At 47.6% G+C, this 20,207-nt stretch overlaps 2 protein-coding genes across 11 annotated transcripts in view; both read right to left on the minus strand.

Moving 5' to 3' along the window:
• Positions 1-1,352: 1,352 nt before the first annotated feature.
• Positions 1,353-12,791, minus strand: BCL9 (BCL9 transcription coactivator). Of its 3 annotated transcripts, none has more exons than XM_064727284.1 (7): positions 12,658-12,791; positions 10,816-11,132; positions 9,727-9,916; positions 9,157-9,256; positions 6,510-8,739; positions 4,592-4,852; positions 1,353-3,509 (listed from the first exon to the last, which is right to left on the minus strand). In XM_064727284.1, the coding sequence occupies exons 1-7, from the start codon at positions 12,708-12,710 to the stop codon at positions 2,428-2,430; spliced, it is 4,233 nt and encodes a 1,410-aa protein (XP_064583354.1). In that variant the 5' UTR covers positions 12,711-12,791; the 3' UTR covers positions 1,353-2,427. The 3 variants fall into 3 exon arrangements, with proteins under 3 accessions (XP_064583354.1, XP_064583335.1, XP_064583345.1); XM_064727265.1 differs by having other exon boundaries at positions 1,353-3,545; XM_064727275.1 differs by having other exon boundaries at positions 1,353-3,545; positions 10,816-11,129; positions 12,658-12,789.
• Positions 12,736-20,207, minus strand: part of LOC135454817 (uncharacterized) — an 81,401-nt gene continuing 73,929 nt past the window's right edge. For 7 of the 8 annotated variants that reach the window (XM_064727348.1, XM_064727356.1, XM_064727366.1 and 4 more), the window contains 2 exons: positions 15,883-15,965; positions 12,736-12,966 (listed from right to left, as the gene is read on the minus strand). In XM_064727348.1, coding sequence (XP_064583418.1) covers positions 12,736-12,954 — 219 coding nt within the window. In that variant the 5' untranslated portion in view covers positions 12,955-12,966; positions 15,883-15,965. Of the gene's footprint in view, positions 12,967-15,882; positions 18,677-20,207 lie in introns of those variants that run through there. The other variant, XM_064727392.1, reaches the window with a different exon arrangement.

Raw genomic sequence — 20,207 nt, forward strand, 5'->3', positions numbered from 1 at the left:
GTGGCAACACTTAAAAAGGTTGCATTGTAACAATTCCCATGCAAGGTCCTCAAAAGGGAGCTGTGCAACCACTTAAAGAAGAGGTAATTCCACTCTACAGAAATAACACTTACTGTGTCATTGTCATCTCTTTCCAAAATCTTGACAAGCCCGTGCTTCACGCTGCCTGTCTTGTCAGAGGGAAGCACCACAACAGACATCCTACACTTTGTCAAAAGAGTAATTCTCACCCAAAATCATCGTAAATTTGCATGACAGCACAAAGGTGAATTTGGAAGCAGACAACAGAAGGCTCTGAGGCTTGCGTGCCTCCAACACTGCATGGCTTCACTCATTTTATAACACCAGCAACAAAAGTTTAGTAAATCAGCCACCAAGAGGAATTCTTTTTCCACCTGTTAAGGATCAGTTAACTCTAAAAAATTCTCACACACAAGCATGTTAAAAATACTGATTCTCCACATGAATTTTCACACTAATGACCAGCCCTCTGAAGAAACTACTCATTGAAATAGTTTTAAGTAGCAGTAAGTGGAAGGAAGAACAAATTACCCACTCCATATACAGTGCTGGGGGACCAGAGAACAGCCAGCCACAGAGCCCACACCCTGGCCTACAGATCCATATCTGGCTCATGCTGGTATCCTCCAGTAGCAGGGCTCAACTCCCAATCCATGTTTTGTCAGCCATCCTTTCACTCCTCATAAGCAGGACCATAAAACCTCCTCAGTGAAATCCTCTCAAAAGGCAAGTTTGAAAAGACAGGGGATTAGGAAGCAATCGATGAGAACTGTGGCAAAGCAACAATTTACTCAGCAGGGCTGTCTTGATAAAAATCTGCTCACTGACAATTTCTCTCTCACCTTTGTTATTAAAGTTCATCCTTCCCCAGCATCTGAGGCTCTCAGTGCTGGCAGTCAGAGACCTGACCCAATCCAGTCCCCAGAGAGGGACACAATCCCAGTGCCTGGGCAGACGGACACTGCTGCTCAGGGGGAGCTCAAACCCGTGCACCTTGCAGGGCTGCAAACACTCTCCAGGAGGAAGTGACGGAGACAAGTTTCATCTGTTCCCTGACCCTCAGCAAATTGAGGAAGTCTGTAAGTATAGTTCCTGGGGTGCTCTGAAATAAGACCTCACTCCAAGGGAAAACAAGCTCAGGTCAGGATTAAGTTAACAGAATTGCCTCAAAAGGAGCACACAGCTGCCTATTGACCAGACTTTTAGGAGTTGTCAAAGTTTAGCCCACCTGGCCTCTAGACTGGCTGTGATCACAAGGAAGAGCAAACAGTCATCTGGCCAGCTGATTGATCTGGACAGAAACAACTGGACTGGATAAAGGAGACAGTTCATTTTTGTAAGAAACAATATATTTTATTTTTCTGACACCACAGCCCTGGCGAGTGGTTTTGTACCAAATTTAATGGAGGTTACACAGAACGTTTTACGCTGGGGAGGAAAAAAAAATAACCACAAAAAAAAATCCTGGATAACTTTTAGTGTCTGTTCCACTCCCACATTAATAAAATCACTTGGGGTTTCTAAGAAAAGGAGAATAGGAAACAGTGAGAGAGACTACTGTAGGATGTAACAGTGTCCAAGTCCAGCCCCTTCCTAAAAGTGGGAAGAGTCCCCACGTGAGGAGAGGCTCTCCTAGATTTACTCCCCAAAATAACACAACGTATTGCAGCTGCCATAGGAGGAGACAGAAGGGGACGGAGAGAGAGAGAAGCCTATTTAATAAAGAGTGGGAGGGAGAGACAGAAGGTGCTGGACAGCACGCCATAATTTGAAAAATATGTCCTTAACTTATTATTTATTTCTTTTAAAAGATTCCCCTCACTGAACTTAAGTTCCTTTTTGTGCTTTTCATTAATACTCTGCTCTGAGGTCGTAGTTTGGTTTTTCTATACATTGGAGTTGAAGGAAAATAGTCCGAAGTTCTGAAGATGGATTCTCCACCTAAAGTAAACAGCCTAGAATCCCATTCTCCTCTCACCCCAAAGACTAAAGTCTCTGCTAAAATCCCTTTTACAATATAGTACAGTACACAAAAAACCCCAAAAATAACCGAGAGTCCTGGGAGAAACCAGTCCGAAGGACGTAAACATACAGAGAATGGTGCAACTTGTGACAAATGGCAATTCTCAAAATACAGCTACAGATTCTCAAAGCAGGTGCCGTCACGGGATACCCAAGTCCACAAAAATAATTTTTAAAAAATAAATCTTAAAAAAAAAACAACCTGTTAAAATGAATATTTTTTTTTTCAGGTAATTCCATACATTCGAGATTTCCCAAAGCATCCTCTGGTCTCTTTTCACCTATTGCATGGCCAAACTGTACTCCTGAAGCTCCCAAAAAAGCCCTCAGGACTTGGAATCTCATCTTGACAAGGATCAGAACATCCAGTCTTATGGTAGCAGCTTAAAACATCATGTTCCCTGGGTTTCCAGGGCCTTGGCTAAATCCTCCCATGCCAACATCAGCAGCCATACCTCGGGGCCTCATCTGGGGGGGAATCATGATGTTTTGTTGGGGTCCCATCATGCCCTGCATCGACATCATCATGCCGGGCGAGCCCACGGGGCCCGGGTGGCTGTAGAGGCCGGCGGGGGCGCGGTCCTTGCCCGGGATCATGCCCACGGCGGCCACGGGGTTGCTCATGAGCGCGGGCTGGCCGGGCATGGCGGGCTGTGCTGGTGACATCATGCGGTGGTGCGGCCCCATCATGCCCTGCTGCAGGAAGGCCGGCGGCCTCATCGGGTTGTGACCGGGCATGGACGGAGCCGTGCCCAGGGGGATATCTGGAGTTCCCACCGGCCCGGGGCCCCCCATGCCGGGCAATGTTAGTCCCATCCTCGGGGTCTGCTCTCCTATCATCCCCTGCATGTGGGAGAAGCCGGGCCCGGGACCCTGCGGCTGCTTGCGGCCCGGCACCTCCCCACGAGGGAAATACTGTAGTGTCTGGCTGGGCTTCTCCGACGGGATAATCCTGGACAGGTCAAACTCGGGTATTCCCGTGGCTCCGGGACGGATCACCTCCTGCAGCTCTGGATCGGTGAAAACCGAAGGCATGTTGTTTCCGAGAACAGTGAAGGAGTCTGGACCGCCAGGGCCTCCAGTCTTGCAAAGTGCTGGATCTGTCGAACTTTGGGGCAGGTTGGTAGGACGCCCCAGAGGTCCTTCTCCGTGGAAGCCCATTCCTGCTGGGAAGTTGCCCTGTCCACCGCTGGGCCCATTGTGTGGAAATGGCACCTGCTGTGGAGGGGACTGTACGGGAGGGAACCCCTGCGGGAAGCCCAGGCGTCCTTGAGGTACCATTGGAGACTCCTGGGAACCATGCCCCATCATTGGGTTGTGTGACATCAGGCCGGGTCCCACGGGGACCCCGTGAGGAGGTATATTGGGTCCCATCGCATTTGGAGAGGGCATCTGGTTGTTATGGGAAAGAGGCTGGGTCATTCCCATTGGGCTAAGGGTTGGCATTGGACCCACTGGGTTTGGACCTGAAATTCGAGGATTCTGAGAATTAATGCCCATTCCTAGGGAAGAAACAAGGAATCACATTTAGACAACAACCAGCAATAATCAATAAAGCCGTCAGAGAGCTTTTTGCAAGGTTACCAAGTCTGCACACAGACAAAAAATATAGTGCTAGTAAAAAAACCATCAGCAGTGGCATTGAAAAGTGTTAGTTTGACCAGAAATTCGATGCCAGTCAAACCACCCTAACCTCCCTAACCTTGTCACTGCCCTATCAGTGACAAAAGCCTGCTCCATAAGTAGGATTTCAATCCAAACCATACTTTTACTACCTCCCTTGCTGTCTGGATGACACAGGCAGTAGCAAACATGTCTGTGACAGATTATCAGCATATGGACACTTGTCCGCTGGGAAGCGACCAGAACTCCTTTCAAAACTCAGCAGTGATAAATCAGGTAACCTTCATAAGACTAAGAGGCACTGATCAATGAGGTTAATGAGTTACCATCATGAACTTAAGCAATTAGCCAGGTTTCCCCAGATATATCCAGCCATTACTGTGTGAAACACACTGCAAAGCTACAGGTAAACTCATCAAGAAATCATTACCAATTGCCACTCTCTTGAAACATCTGCTCATTCCCTTTTTCAACTATAATTCAATAGGGTGGAGGTGCTACAGCCTACTTTTATGTTTTTGATGATTCAGTGTCCAAACAAACCCCCCCAAAAACAGTGAAGCCTCTATGGCACTGTCTTAAGACAGGAGAGGTAAAGTTTCCTCTGGATAACACATTGTAGGTCCGACCCTTAATCCCATGAGCAGCCTTCATTCACACAAACAATCCCAGTCTGCCTGAGGGACAATCTCTCCCATACACAAGCGCTTTCCATGTTGGACACCTTCTGAAGAATGCACACTTTCTGGACAGAAAAAAACAGTTACAAGGAGAATTTCCATTTCAGAGAACTGCAAATGTTTCCTCAAAAACAACTCATGGCTACATATTCCTCAAGTTTTTTCCCATCTCATTGTCTTCATTTGATGAGGTTTCCATGAAATCACCCTGATGCCTGGTGCTTACGTGCCTTTGATTTTCTTACCTGGTACGCTGTTCATAGGTGGCAAGTTTGGGGAGCGCGCTGGAGGGGAGTCGTCATCCGAGCTGGCCACAGTTTTGATGGCATCATGATAGAGCGGTGTAGAGCTGGGCATGGCAAATTTGGACATCCTGGACATCATAATGGAGAGGGGATTCTGGGACAGGGTTGGCTCTGGAGGCATTGTGTAAGGACTGCTAGAGGGAAGATTTCCAGGGAGAGTCGCAGGAGCAGACTGGCTGACTGTGGAAGGAGGTGGACCACCTTAGGAAAAAAAAGAAAAGAAAAAGAGAATGAATTTAAATTTTTCTCCTTCTTACTGTTTCTTAAATCAAACTCTTTTCCCTTAGAAATCTCAAAAACTAGAAATCTTTCCTATTGCAAGACTTTACATGACTAATGCAGTCAATGATTATGAAAGGTAACCAGAAAAATAAGCCTATTGGTCAAGTTGATTAATATCTGTTATTCTACTGCATAACATTTCTAACTAGAACTACCTTGAGCCTCCACAAATCCACATGAAGAATTATCAGTTTAGTCTGAAAATCATACTATTCAATTTTCATACACTGAAGACAGTTTTAGGTACCAGAGCTAGCCATAAAAATCAAAATCTAAAATGAAAAAAGACACAGGCAGCACAAGGCAAGCTGTAGCAGATATTATGCTGAGACATGCAAGCACATTTGTGACAAGCTGCATCAGGAGCTACAAGTAAAACTCCCTGTTTACATTGCATTTCTTGTTTCATATAGAGATATTAGCTGCTTATTCCAGTGAAAGAAAGATTCTCTGCAGCTATTTGCTTAATGTCATCCTTTCCTCTCACAAAACTAGAAGTAACTTAGCTGCACTTCCAATCTCCTTTGTTCTTCACTGATGAATTTTACGCCACCCAGACCAATGTGCAGACGCTAAACTGAAGCTGTACTCTCACTGAAAATTCACTGCACGTTCCTCAGCCCCTCCCAACCAAAAGAGGAAATGAAAATAGAGAATACAAAAAAACTGCAATGCCAAAAGATCCATGGTTTGGAAGAGCTGCATGTCAAAGCATTCATTAGCACTAAGTAAGGCACAGACTGAAGCACTTTGGTGCCCTCCCGAGCCGCCGACCCCACAGGCACATCCCGGTGCCGGTCCCCGCCGTTACCCGCGGCAGCACTAGAGGGCAACGTGGGCAAAGGGCTCCACTTTCCAGCCAGGAGAATTTCCCGGGCGGGAAGGCTGCCCAGGCCAGGCTGCTCTGGAAGCCTGCACTGAAGGGCGGGTGAGCTTTGAGAAGGTGAGTGCAGAGGTGTGCCAGCAGCGGGACCCCGAGGTCCCAGGCACAGCACGGCTCAGCATGCAACCAAATGTTATGTACAGCAGTGGTTAGATGGCTCCAAAATGCTACAAGTCTGAATAACTGAATCACAACTTCCGGTCTGCAATGTAAACCTACCAATGACCAACCATTCCTGACTGTGTCTAGATACACAGCTGGTTAAGTGCTCTGCATGTTTTTGTAGGAACCTTTTATACCAAAGTGCTTTAATAACATCAAGAGGATCTTCTCCATTGAGACACAATGACTATGAGCTATGGAAGAACAGCACAAGACCCTTCCAAGGAGAGATTTCCCCCATCAATTCCCCATATCTTTTCACACCTCTTAACCCCATCCTTTTGCTTTTACATCCTCAGAGTGATCAGCCCTGAGCTCAACACATGGGAGGCACGGCACAAACCCACAAATACAACAGGAGGAGGACAAGCCCTCACCCACCAAACCCTCGGCACAGCCCCCCTCAAATAAGGAAAAGGCCATCCAGCTCTTATTCTGCTGCAGGAGCCCTCCTCCCTCCCTGTGCTTCACATCTTGGATGACCCAACACGAACCAAAGCACCAAGTCTGGCTAGCAGAGGCTGCACTCACCCGACTCCACGTTCCCCAGCATGGCTGGAGATGACATGGTTAGAGACGCCTTGTGGTTCGGGGGAATGCCAGGGCTCTGCAAAGGAGGCTTTGGAGATGAAGTCCATCCAGGAGAAGGTGCGGGGAGAGACGGAGACTTGAGGTGGACAGGAGAAGCAGCAGCAGACCCCAAGACAGGGGGGGATTTAATGGAGGCAGCAGCAGCTGCGGCAGTGGGGCCCGTGAGCATTCCTGCCAGCTGGGAGGGCGTCTGAGGGGACTTGAGGTTCCCCGAGGGAGACCCCATCATGGGAGACTGGACCTGGCGCATGGTGGGGGACTTGAGGGGGTTGATGCCTGGCGAATGCACCTGGCCAGCCGCAGAGATATCCAAGGGCTTGCGGCCGAGGCTGCGCTGTGCAGGGGGAGCAGTGTTGAGGCTATTCGGGTTACTGGTGGGATTGAGAGGTAGTGGCGGCATGTGGCTGAGCCGGTTGTTAGTCCTTTGGTCAGGCCCCATCTGTTCTCTGAGATTCCGCAGACCGACTCCCGGGCCCTGAGACATGGGAAGGAAAGGCCTGGGACCCATGCCATACTCCTGCTGCGGGTGCTCCCCAAATGGCAGCGGCACCATCTTCTGCTGAGAGGAGAGCATCTCCGACACGCCGGGGCGCAGCTTCATCATCTCTTCCGGCCCGACTCCTGCCTCCCTCAGCTTCTGAGGGACCAGGGGTGGGTTGGAGCCCATGCTGACATTCATGCCCATGTCCCCCTTCATGCTGCCAGGGCCCATCCCAAACTCCAGCTCCCTGCTAGAAGCCATTTGTGGGGGCATTCCTTTTGGGAAGTCCCCCCTAGATGGGCTCATCGGTCCTTCTACCGGCATGCGAGGGAAGATGGGGTTGTTCCCAGGCTCCATGTGTCTCTGGGAGGGCATCATTCTGTTGATCTCCATGCCGGGCCTGATGCCTTCCATGTTCAGACCAGGAGGGAGGCCCATCTGTTTCTCAGCCAGCTGCTGCTGATAGAGCTCTTCAGGCAGACCCTGCGGATTGGGGAATCGCTCCCCTCGGCCAGGGCCACTGAAGACACCCTGACCAGGAGGGAAGTTTCGCCCATCTGGGATTTTTGGCACATCATCTGGCCAACTAACTCCCGAAAGCCCGGGCCGTGAGGCAGGATTCGGGACATTGGGGCCTTCCATGTCAGGGTTCATCATTCCTGCAAAACCAGGCAGGCGCATCTGGCTCCCGGGCACGTTGGGATGAGGGGCCATGCCCCTGGGGGGCAGAGAGTGGGACATGTTCATGCCTTCAGGGAAGGGCTCCGGACCCCCAGGTCCCCAGCCCTCACCAGGGGTCATCTGGTAGGGAGGGGGAGGACCTCGGACCATGCCACGAGGCCCGTGCTGGTGGACCATCATGTCCTGCAGGGAACACTGCTGCACAACCACCTGCTCTTGCTTCCTTCTCTTCTCCTCGTAAAACTCCTGCTGCAGCTTGAGCCAGGCCACCTGCTCAGGAGTCATGTGGTCCAGGTGGTCTGGGCCTATGGCTCCTGACTGGGAGTTCATTGGTGGTGGCCCCATTTCATCTGGGGAAAAAGGCATGTCCCTGTGTCCTTGAGGGCCAAACGGAGCCCCTCCATCTGTCCGAGACCCCGACCCTTTGCCTAAACTTTGGGATTGAGCCATCATAGCCTGTATCGGCCCTTCGGGTTTCTTTTGGGGACCATCCAGCACCCCAGCATTTGGGGGTGGCCCCCCACTCTGCCCTCCTGCAAACTCCTTCTCATCAGGGAAGAGCATGCGCTGGATGTCCCGCAGGGTCTGCAACGAGCGCTCTCGGTGCTCCAGCTGCTCCTGGGACAGTCCATCGGGGTTCTCACCCAAGCTGGATGGGTCCCCACCAGACCCCTGCTGGGGAGGGCCTTTGGGGTCTGCAGCAGAGCTATTGCTACCTTGGGAAACTGGGCTAACCGCTCGATTATTGGGGGTTGAACTCTGCCCAAATCCTTCTGTCTGCAATGGGGTAGAGTTGGCAGGGCTGCCCACAGACATCACTTTGCTTTCCACACTGGGACTGTCCTGATCTATGGGACATGGGGGGCCGGTGGGTTTGGATACTGGCGCTGACACGGGCGGGGTCGGCTGCATTTTGGCGTTCTGGGGAGGGTTCTGGTCCTGGGCAGCGGGGGGCTGGGGCTGTGGCAGGGCCTTGGGTTCAGTCCGAAGTGCAGTGATCTGAGGATTCTGCAAGAGAAAGCCACACTCAGTCACTTGCTCTTCTTCCAGCCATGCCACATCAGCAGCAGTGCAAACAAAACACCCAATCTCAATCCCACCAGCCCAAAATTTGCCTTCATGCAGCAATTACACAGCAGCCTCTTGGCAATGCACAAACCTACTTTGCTCAAGGCATTACTGCAGGGACCCCTTTTGTCTATGCTAGTTCTGCATGACCTACACGTTGGAAATACACTACCAAAATATTGCAAGACTCTAACTCTTCTTTGGGTGACCCAAGACATTTATTTGCAGACAGTCTGAATGACAACTGTCTGTCTTCCTAAAACTTATTTCAGAGCGTAAATAATCATCCATCTCTCTGAACCAGACACAGGCCCATTTACAATTTCCCCTTCTCACCCCCATGCAGGTATTCCCTACCAAGGGTACAGTGTTTCGTTCCGCCTTGCTGTTTGAGATGTTCTGGATATGAAAGGACACGATGGTTTCCACCTGTCCCTTCAGCACAGCTTCTGCAGCCCTGCAAAGACAGACAGGCAGATGCACACATCCAGTTGAAACCAAGAATCAATTTTTCTTAACTGGCCTCCTTTCTATCTTTCAGCTGGCAAAAGGGAGAAAGATTTAGCCACACATATTTCACTCTAGATGAGTAGCAAAAGAAAAATGCTTACGTCTACAAACTCATCAGCATTCAGGGTTCACGTCTCAGTTTAAGCCATCCTGGCTTCTATTCATTGCATGGATTGCAAAACAATATCCACCACTATTTGCCAAAAAAAATTATATACCCATACCTCAGAGAATGAAACAATTACTTCTCAGAGCAAAGAAGGCAGGGATATGGTCCACTCCAACCTCTTCAGCATCCCCAAAACAAGTAATGACTTTTTGCTACTTGATGCAGAAAGTGCCCTTGATCATCTCTTAAAAGATGAGCACAAATGCAATTCCTGCTCTCAGAAGACATTCAAGCAGCTACCTACTTACTTGTTGGCCATCTCAGTAGAAAAGACGTAAACCACTTTGGATGGAGTCTTCTGCCCACTTGCTGGCTCCAAAGTGGCAGTTAGACCATGGGAAGGTGTGGAAGACCTTGGGGCTGAAGCATTTGAAGGAGTCATGGAGTGTGGTGTGTGCTGAGACTCCTGGGACTTCACATGATCAGCAGAATTGCAGTCTGGAAAGGGACAAAGGAGAAAAGAAGGGAATCACTATCTTGGGATCTCTTTGCAAATCAATTCTGGAAAATGATCAGAGCTTTTTCTCCTCTGAAATTTGCTGCTTCTTCCTCAAGCACCACTCAAGGCAATTCTTCTATTACACCACATGTCTTTCCTCTAAAGCCTTGGTGTACTTCAAGCAACACTGGGAGAAAGCTCCTCTTGTGTCCTTTTCCAAGGAAAGTGGCAGTTCCCACAACCGATCTCTTTGAATTCTCTAATGACCACATAAAAAAGCAGGAAAACTACACTTTTATGTAGGAACAAGGATAAATATATCTGCCTCAGGAAAACACTCCTGCAAAACTTGAATTTTTCTTTTGCTCATCCACCTTAGCTAGGTGACCTAGCAAAGATGGAACAAGTGAACATGTGGTCAGGTTTTGCACTGTCTCACAGAGGCAATGCTGGAGCCAGGAACAGGAATCCCAGCTCTCTGGCTTGTGTTACCAGTCAGGGTGCTATGGGTTATGTATCTATGTTGACAAAACAGACCTGCATATTGTTAAAACCCCAGTTACAAGAGAACAGTTCCTGAAAGGCCAAAGGCCAGAAGGAGACCAACAGGTTGCATTTGTACTTATAAATCCTCTGGGGGAGTTTAAGAGTTACAAAGGAACTTTCCCACCAGAGTCAGGTCTGGGCTCTAACCGAGCGTGAACAAGACATTTACCAATGCCAGCTATGACAACCTCTCCTCTTTGCCTGCTTTCAAGACCTTTAGAACTTCATTGGCTGGAACTTTGAGAGCCCCAGACAAACAAAATGTCTCACTAATACTTGCAGAGCAATTCTCCATCTTACAGAAGATTCAGACTAAGTGTCTGCACTTGCACACGAACCCTAGCACACGTACCTTTGATTTCTGGGTCATCATTGGGAGTCCCAGCTTCCCTCTGTTCAAAGGAGTCTGCTGAAATGCTCCTCTCTCTCTTCCCCTTCCCCTTGGCACCATTTCCAGCCCCATTCTTCAGCCCCATACTCCCACCCGGGCCCGGGAGCACTTTGGGGGTGTGACCTCCACTTTTGGGGTCACAGGGAGAGGGCTGGGATTGGCTGGTGGAGCCCCCTTGTTTGCCTTGGTTGGAAAATTTGGAATCCAGCTGAGGGTTGCCAGACGGGGACATCACTGTAGGGGGACGGACCATCACCTCCTGCTTTGATTTGGGGCTACTGGGGAGAGAGAAAATAAAAAAGAAAGAAAAGGAAAAAGTGACAAATCACACCATTGATTCATTCAGCCCTGTAGGAACAGATTAGAGTGAAGCAGAAACAACCACTGTCACCTTTACAAGCTAAGACAATTGCTGACAAATAAAAAATGCCTGCAAGCTTAGAGTCATGCAGGTGCTTTTTTGAACATGCCCTGAAAGGGTTATTATCCAAGATGGAATCTCATTGCTCAAGAAGGCACCAGGGCAAACCACAGACCTGCCAGATCCCAGAAACTGCTGTCACATGAGGACCCACCTCTGGCGCTTCTGTCAATAAAGACAACGGTTTCTATGTGCACAGAGAAGCACCTCACACCAAGACCAGCTCAGAGTAAACAAACAAGGCACTATGAAGTTCCCCTCACCATTCTCCTGGACCCCAACTACACTGCAGCTCTGATCAGCAGACCCCCCCCCAACCCCTCCCTTGCACCTCCCTATCCAGTTCTACAGGGAGCACAAGGAAAACCCAGCATTGCTGCAGCATTCGTCATCCACTGGGGCGAGCTGCCAGAGAAACACAAACCTCTGACCGTGAAAACAATTAAACCAGCTACAACCTGCCCCTGAATCAGGAAAGTGAAGGATACCATCTCCAAGCACACTCCTGTAAAATGGGGCAGATGATTCCTCCTCAGTTTGTGCCAAAGGAGACTCAGAGTCTTTCATTCCTCTTCCATCCAGCAAATTGCATCCTAAAACTATTTTGCTCCTCTGCAGGTATTAGGCATCCCTTCCCTCCTCACCCTCCATTGCCACTGGATCTTCTGCATTGTGTTTTAGCATCATCACTATTACTTCCAACAGGCATCCTCCTCCTAGCATCCTCACTGTGGGACTCACACAAGCTGTTCCCTCCTCTGGACAGACACCTGACTCAGAAGCATTCCCTCTGAAACACTGTTAAGCTCCAGATGACCTCTAGGAGTAAAAACTCAAACTCGAGAATGCTGTCAATCAGAACCATCCTAAGTCCCTGGACACTGCTTTGTTTTCATATTTTTGCCTTTCCAAATTAGTGGAGAAGAAATGCTGCCCAGCTGCACTGGCAGGTGACTGATGCAGAGGATCTCAGTGCTCAGCTGATCAGTTCTCCAGGCTGTTCAAGCCAATAATATGGAGAAAGCATTTTGTGTGAAAGTACAGAGAGACCTTCTGATGCCCGGCTATCTCTCAGGAAATAGATAATTAGAAGAGAAGGGGAAAAAAACCAAGGTAGAAACAGCAGGTTTATTCTCCTGCTGCCTATCCAGGCACCTGGTAGAAGGGAGGAGAGCACAAGGAACAGAAAATCCATGCCTCATGGTTGCAAACATGGAGACCACCAGCACTGTGCAGCCACTGCTCAGGTACTCAGCAGGCTGATGGGAGCACAGAGGGACCAGGAAGCCACACTGCCACAGTCCCTGGGCTAATCCAGCAGCAGAGCAGGGACGGCAACGTGCACCAACCCCCAGCAGCCGACTGCAGGCTCTTCTCCTTACCTCTGTGTGTTGCCTGACGGGGAGTTCCTCACTTTGGGGTTACTGGAATGCATTGACAGAAATCCTGAGCTCACAGTCTCACACACACGCAGATGGGCTCTCGTCAAGTTCCTCCGGGGAGCGTGTGCCGCCAGAGGCAGCGTCGAAGCGCTTCCTGCCGCCCGCTCCTCTCAGTGCTGGCTGCCTGCTTGCCTTTTTTCTCTTGGCTCCTCGCTGCTTTTGCACTGGCCACTTCCCTCCTGCAGCTCCAGCATTCTCTAGATGCGTGCCTCCTGCTGCCCAGGGGAAGTCTCGCATCTCCAGGGCACACTGCAAAGCAGCCCACAAGGAGAGAACAGAAAACCAATGAGGAACTTCCCAAGCAGATGTGTCTGCTGTGGAGCTATGCATGGCAGTTCTTCCCCCATTCCCGAGAAGACAGATGTGTATTTCAGACCAGAGGCAGCCCAGGCTGGCCATTGAGTTTACAGGCAGTGAGGCCATCTTCCCTTTGTCCAAAGCAAATCATTCTGGAGTCAACAAAACAGGGAAGCACCTTGGATCTGAACACTCACATTAAAGACACTTCAAAAGTCAGCAGGAAGCCGAAAGTACAAATCCCCAACATGACTGAGCTATCCAAAATTCCCCTGTGAATGGCCGTAATCTGATATTTCTTAAGAACATAAACTCTGCTTAAATCTTTTGTCTCTTTGGTCCAATATACCCAGACACATGTTCAATGATGTGTGCTAAGGGTTACACAAAGGGAGAAAAATAAAATAAAATGCCTTCCTGACCACCTGTAAGTTACTGCTCTGTGTGATTACTCTGAAAGCATGAGGGGTTAGTCACTCATCATATCTATTAGAAAGGTCAAAAAAGTACTGGAGTAGTACCCAGCTAAATTTGCTCAGCAACACATCACACATTATTGAGGCTTTAAAAAAAAAAAGGGCACAAAAAAAGCAGCTGCTTTTTCAGCTTCTTTCTAAGAAACAAAATGCATGATGTAGGCAGTAAGGCACATAAAGCTGTTTCTGGAGGTGGAAACTATTGAACATTACTGTTTACGTGCTCTGGGCTAAATTATTTTGGAACCAATTTCTGTCTTGTTTATGTTTCAACAAAATCTCTCCTGTTCATCTCACCTACTCAGATGCAAATCCACTTAATTTAGAATCTAACCAAGATTTATTGTTAATGTGTTAAGCATTGCTAGTTAAATATTATTCAAATGTAAATATCCCCAATATTCCTTCTCAGCACCAAAGAAGTAGTTTCTTCCCACATATACCAAATGAAACAATATAAATCTTATTAGGATGGGAGTGTCTTGAATTTTATGAAGAAACTACTGTTCAAACTGCATTTCAAAACAAAAAATTGGCTCATGGGCTGATGACACCAGAGGATTAAAAGACATGGGCACTCTATGATCACCTCTGGCCAAATAGAGTTACCAGCAACTTGTAGTACTAAGCAGCACGGTTTTCCAGTTCCCCAAATTTAAACAGCTGTGAGGTTGTGCTGTTACACACCCTAGTGACTTTGTGCTGCTCTACTTTATCATGATCCACACTGCAGTCGTTGTGTCAAGTTCTGCATCACCTACAAATCTTCTCCTCCCTATCCCACATCTCCTTAATGAGTCAGAGAAGTCATCCTACTGCCTGTTCTCACCTCCACTGTGCTGCATGAACCTATTCATGTGGGGAACGTTTCTGCAGCAAATGTCTCATTTTAAAGGCCTCTGATCAGGCATAATCAGATGAACTCCAGCCTGAGCCACACACTCCAGAGCACCCACATGCCTCTCTGGGGCTATTAGCTGGTTATCCCACTGATTTTGGCAACACTGTTGGAGTTACCCTATCCCTATTGCTCCTACTATCATGTTGCAATTACAGCTGGTTCTATATAGATACATTAAAGAGGAGACAGAATCTCTTCACACATATCTAAATTGTATCATCTTTGCATGCAAATTTGGCTCCTATGTCTGTTTCATTAAAGAAAACTGTAACATTATCAACAGCACCCAACTCTGCTTTCCAAGAGATTGACACATCTGTAAAAGCCAGTGGAACTCTGTGAAACTTCTGCACCCTCACTAAAGGTGAAGGTGTGACTGAAAATACAGTGAATTCCAGGAGTAACAGCACAATAGTGAGCAGAGCTTGATGCTTACAGCAGGACGTAGATGCCTGCATGATGAACTTAAGTATTCTGTTGCTTAATCCTCAGCTTTTCCATTTGGATATTTATACATTATATTACCTTTTATTACAAGATTACCTCAAGGGTCCCAGTCTTGCACAGTGCAATGAGAAAACATGAAGATAAGAATCACAATCAACTGGCTACATGGGATCATGGGATTCCTGACATCACCAAACTTTCAAGTACTTCACCCAGGGGTGGGAGGAGAACCCTCCAATTTTTTAACATTTTTTGTTATTCTATATACACATCTTCCATATATATTAGAAGTGATGTGCTGTGCAAGGGAACTGTGTTTTCCAATCTCAGTTTAAATTTATTCTTACCAGAGAGAGCTATAAAGGATACATCAATATATTCATTGGAGGAACAACAGCAACTCAACTTCCTCAGCTTCTTATTTCTGCACACGGGCAATGTACCATCTTTTATAATGTGAAATGGAATGTCTCATGATTTTTCTCAATGCACTTCTAACACATATATGCCTGGGAATCTAGGGTTCAATAATGGAAAAGCTCTAGAGAAATGTATTTCTGCAGCTGGAGTCTGCCTACCATAGCAAAGCCTGTATCATTGCTTTAAAATTAGAGGTAGGGTCAGTGACAGTGAATGGTCAAACCACTTTTCAAGACATTTTGGAAAGCTACATCCAAGGCTGTATTTTCAGGATGGCTTTAAGGTATGGCAGGCAAAGGTTGCAGAGAAATGGGATGGTTCAGCTGGCTACTCATTCTCACCATATCAGGCAAAGATCTGAATGGGAACTAACCCGAGGAGAACAGAAATTTCTATTCAGCTGGATTTTCCCCCTGACCTGGCTGATCATGGAACTGCATCACTATCATTACAAGCTCAGAAGAGGAGGTGAGAACAGGTGAAAATGTAGCCCCACCCCACTTGTTTGCAGCCTACAATTTGGATGGCTTTAAATTAACTCAAACTTTAACTGCATAGACAAAAGAGATGGATCTGCATTCATGGAGATATTGTAGATCTTGGTTTTTCCAACAAGCAGCTTACCAAGACCCCTGGTGTCACGACACTGCAGTACTCATCGTGGAGGCCATGAGTTGCAAACCACTTGTCTCACAAAAAACAGTCACCTGGAAAAAGGAGAGAAAAGGTTTCACCAACAAGAACTCACAGATAAGCTGTACACCCCTTCCATGCACTCAACCACAGAAGCAGAGAAATCAAAAGCTGCTCTGAACCACCAAGGGGAAGCCTCTGCTCAGCCTGGAAAGATTTATCAGCACCCAAGAAGCCACCACCAGACTGGAAGACATTGAAGATCCACTGGAAGACACAGCTGCCCATGGAGGGGAAATAGGGAAATAAACTCCCAAGTTTAGCCAGCTGGATTCCCATGAGCTCATCTGTGCTTAGAGAAGCTGGCACAAAGCTTGGGCATGTCATCTTCCCTTCTCTGCACCCACCTCTCTTCAAAGGCTCACCTTCCCCTCACAATGTGCCCAGCAACTCCTGCCAAACCCTTGTGCTTCATATATGCAACCTCCTCCACAGCCAGACAATGTATAAACAGAAACATCAAATATCAGGAAAAGCCAGGCAATCACATCTAGGGGAAAACCAGGCAGGTTTTAGAAGGAGGAAGCACTATCTACTGCTCTGGCAGCTCCTACTTCACATCACTGCATACCCTACAGGAGGAGGAGAATCCAAAGCAAGTTTAAGTGCCTGAACGTTCAGCAATACAAGGAAACACAGGCTCTGAAGAGCAGCTTACTGCTAAATTTGAGGTTAGCAAAAAAACCAGCAGTGACCTGCCAGCTTCTCCCTCACCCACTGTGAAAACTGTAGAGGCTGCAAGACAGTATGAATCCAGACAACACTCATGCTGTCAGGGCCAGCGTGCTACCTCAGAGCACTCTCAGCTATTTACACAGCATGGACAGCCTTGCAGTTAAAGTACAACTGCAAACTGAAATCACCACCGAAATTTTTCTGTGCAATCCCAATGCATTCTGCTGACCAGATCTCCTGACAGAAACCCAGGAGCTGGAGGCTCAACTAGTTATGCATTGTGAAAGCCTGTGCAGATTCTCTTCCCTCCAACATTCTCCAACTATTATCTCCTGCAGCTTCACCTTAATAATGTAGCAATGTGCTGCCATGTAATCCACTTCACAAAACCAAACTACAAAGCTAGTCCCAAACAATGCAGCTACATTCTCCACCCAGTCCAGCCAAATCAAACAATGAAATCATCAAGGTGATAGACCATCCTTATCTAGCCAAGTCACACCTGCAGACAGCAGCTGAAACAAACACCTATCGCAACAAGCTGCTTCATCCAGTAAAACTCAGCACAGCAGCACAATCATCCCTGAATCCAATTACCCTGTTCTATCTCCTCTCCCCTTTCCCCCACCCCACCCAACGAAACAACACAGGCTAAGCCATGCCAGTGCCAATACTGACACACCTCTACCAGAGCAGGGACAGGAATCACATTTCCCTGGAAGAGGAAAGCCTGTGAACACCAGCACACACCAGGATGGAGAGAATGTATCACAGACATTGCTCAGAGCTCTGTTCCTTGAAACATTCAATCCCAGCCTTGCAGACCATAGCTCAGGACTGCAAGAGGGGCACCATCCATCTTTTAGCTACCCAGTTACTGCACTGTAATTCCATTCCCTTGTGCCCCATCTCTGCTGCTTACCTGCACGGCCTGAGCCCTGTCAGCACAAGGCAGTTTGCTTCACAGTGAATTTAAGGGCAAAAGGCTGACAGCACGCACACAAAGCAGCTACCACACAGTAACTAATGAGATACAAATGCACATCTCAGTTTACCTTTCAGTTAAATCTTCTGACCACCCCTGTACTTCTAAAAATCAGCCACCATATTACTGCACTGCAAACAGAAGGTTAGTTTGAAATAATTCAACTAGCTAATTCCTATTTTATGGCCTTAAGCTGAAGAGGCTTGATAGTGACAAGTGGTCAAGTACTTGGAGGTATACAGCATTATGGCTGTTCCAGCAGGAACAGCTGCAGTTATCACTGATTCACTTCAGTCTTTTCTCCCTCTTTGAGGAGGAGAATGTGGAGAGATGAAATAAAAGCATACCAAGTAGATAAAAGTATCAGACTTGTGGCCTGACTGTGACATGAAGCATTAAAGGCAAGAAACCTTTCTCTGCATACAAGAAAGAGCACACTGCTATTTTCCCCATGGCCTTTCTGAGACTGTCAGTCTGTGCTGGACTGAGGGTGGTGAGAGCTCAAAATCAGCATGGAAAAAGAAAAAAGGCTGGAGACCTGCTGCTGCAGAAAACAAATGATAACTCTGAATGCAAGCTGAGCCTGCACCCTGAATTGTATCTGTGACAGTGGAGTGGGTAAGGAAGGAGAGAGAGTGGGATGAGAGATTTGCTCAGTGAAGAACAGAAGCTTTAGAAGGAACCAAGAATAGCAGCAGCAGGAGGAATTTGAGCAACCACTGATCCTGAGAGCCACCAGGAAGCAAACTTGTGCAAGTGCATCCACCAGTGGATTCCCTGTGTGACCTGAGAGGTGGGGCAAGGCAGTGAATCAGCCAACGCGCTCCTTCAGCACATTCTCACTGGGAAGGGCACCTCCAATTCCTCCGACCCTCATTCAGCCACATGAGAGGGAGAAGAGCTGCACTGGCAAGAGGTGACTCCACTACAGCCAAGAGCTACCACTGGTGTTCAGCACGTGCTGCACTTAGCAGTTTTGTTGAGCATTTGCTTATTTCACACACTTGCAGCTGAGCTGCACATTACTTTTTAATAAGCTGCTGTTTAATACACACCTCATTGATAAGGAGAGCGACTGGCAAACAAGGAGGACACGGGCAGTGTTATTCAAAGCTTTTATTGAGCTGTCCGACTTCCTTAAGATCATGTAAAAGCAAACAGATAAAATGACATGAATGTTCTACACCCCATACATCTCCCTCTGACACTTGAGGATGGAGGGACACAAGACACTTCAATCCCTTGAAGCAGTCCAAATTTTTAGACAGGGGCTATTAAATACACCTTTAAATCTGTCTCTGCCTCCTAGCAAAAGCTGTCCTCCTCATCCTTTCCCAGGAATGGATAAAGCACATGCCTGTCACACTACTGGGATTGAACCCATCATCATTCAAATAGGTCTGTCAAAAATGCAACCTTGCCTTCTGCCACACCAGCTCTGTACTGGACCCAGGAAAGCTTCAACCAGCATAAGCCAATCCAACTCTATCCCATCCAGCACTTGTGAAGTTATAAATAATATTCAGGAGACAAATTTCCTGTTTCATCCCACAAGGTGTCCATGTGCTCAGTGGCACAAAGGAGGCAGTGCTGACTGGTGGCAAAGGCATGGATAGACTTATGCTTATTGAAATGTATTTGTGCCCATCTTCTGCCAGGTCCCTCTGCCCCTTTTCATAAACAAGCAGAAAATACCTCAGGTACCTTCAGATAGGTAACTTGGACACCTAAAATTAGGTAAAGTTGTTCATCTAAGGTGATTAGATAGCAACTCACAGCCAGTCATCCATTTCTAGATGGTCCTCACTTACCCCAAAACAGTGTGGACTTTCCTAGGCTCATGTCATAACAACTAAAAATGATACACAAAGTTCTCACTGTTTCCCAGAGAATTCCGTCTTACCACATCAGAGAAATCACTGCTGTTCCAAAGTCTGCACAGGATTCTCTCTACGTTCACAGTTTTATACTAGAAATTAGTCTCAATAAACACAATAATCAAGAACTTGTATTAAAATAAGCTGAGGTGACACGAACATGGGGGCTACACAATCTCCACCAGGCAGCACTGCAACCTCCACAGGGACAATACCTTCTCCTGTGGTGGTGTGTAAGCATCTCTAAATGAGTGGGTTATTGCCCACAACTAGATACAGCCCTGAAACACAGATTCACCTCAAATTAGCACCTTGAAGACCAACAGACACAGACAGGAAAAGGGCATGCAAGAATCCATGCCATTACATGGAGAGAAGTTCCCTTGAGGTGTTTCATTTGATGTAAGAATTGAGGACCACAGGATAAGCCTCCCAGAAACTGTAAGAATATTTAATCAGACCTATGCAAATGCAGTACAGTGTGGTCACACAGTGCAGCTCTGCTGAGCCTACCTGTGCCTGCCCATCCACACCTCTCAAATACGACAGCACAGACACCCTTCCTCCCATACTGCCTCCAGCCCCTATCACCACAGATGGGGACCTTTCCCAAAGAGCAAATCTCTCCTGAAGTCCATTCAAAACAACAAAGGGCACAGAAAATCCAAACTTTTGCTCTACATCCTCAAAACGTGCAGTGAAGACAATCACTGACAGAG

Source organism: Zonotrichia leucophrys, chromosome 1 (genome assembly GCF_028769735.1).
Source record: "Zonotrichia leucophrys gambelii isolate GWCS_2022_RI chromosome 1, RI_Zleu_2.0, whole genome shotgun sequence".
NCBI lineage: Eukaryota > Metazoa > Chordata > Aves > Passeriformes > Passerellidae > Zonotrichia > Zonotrichia leucophrys.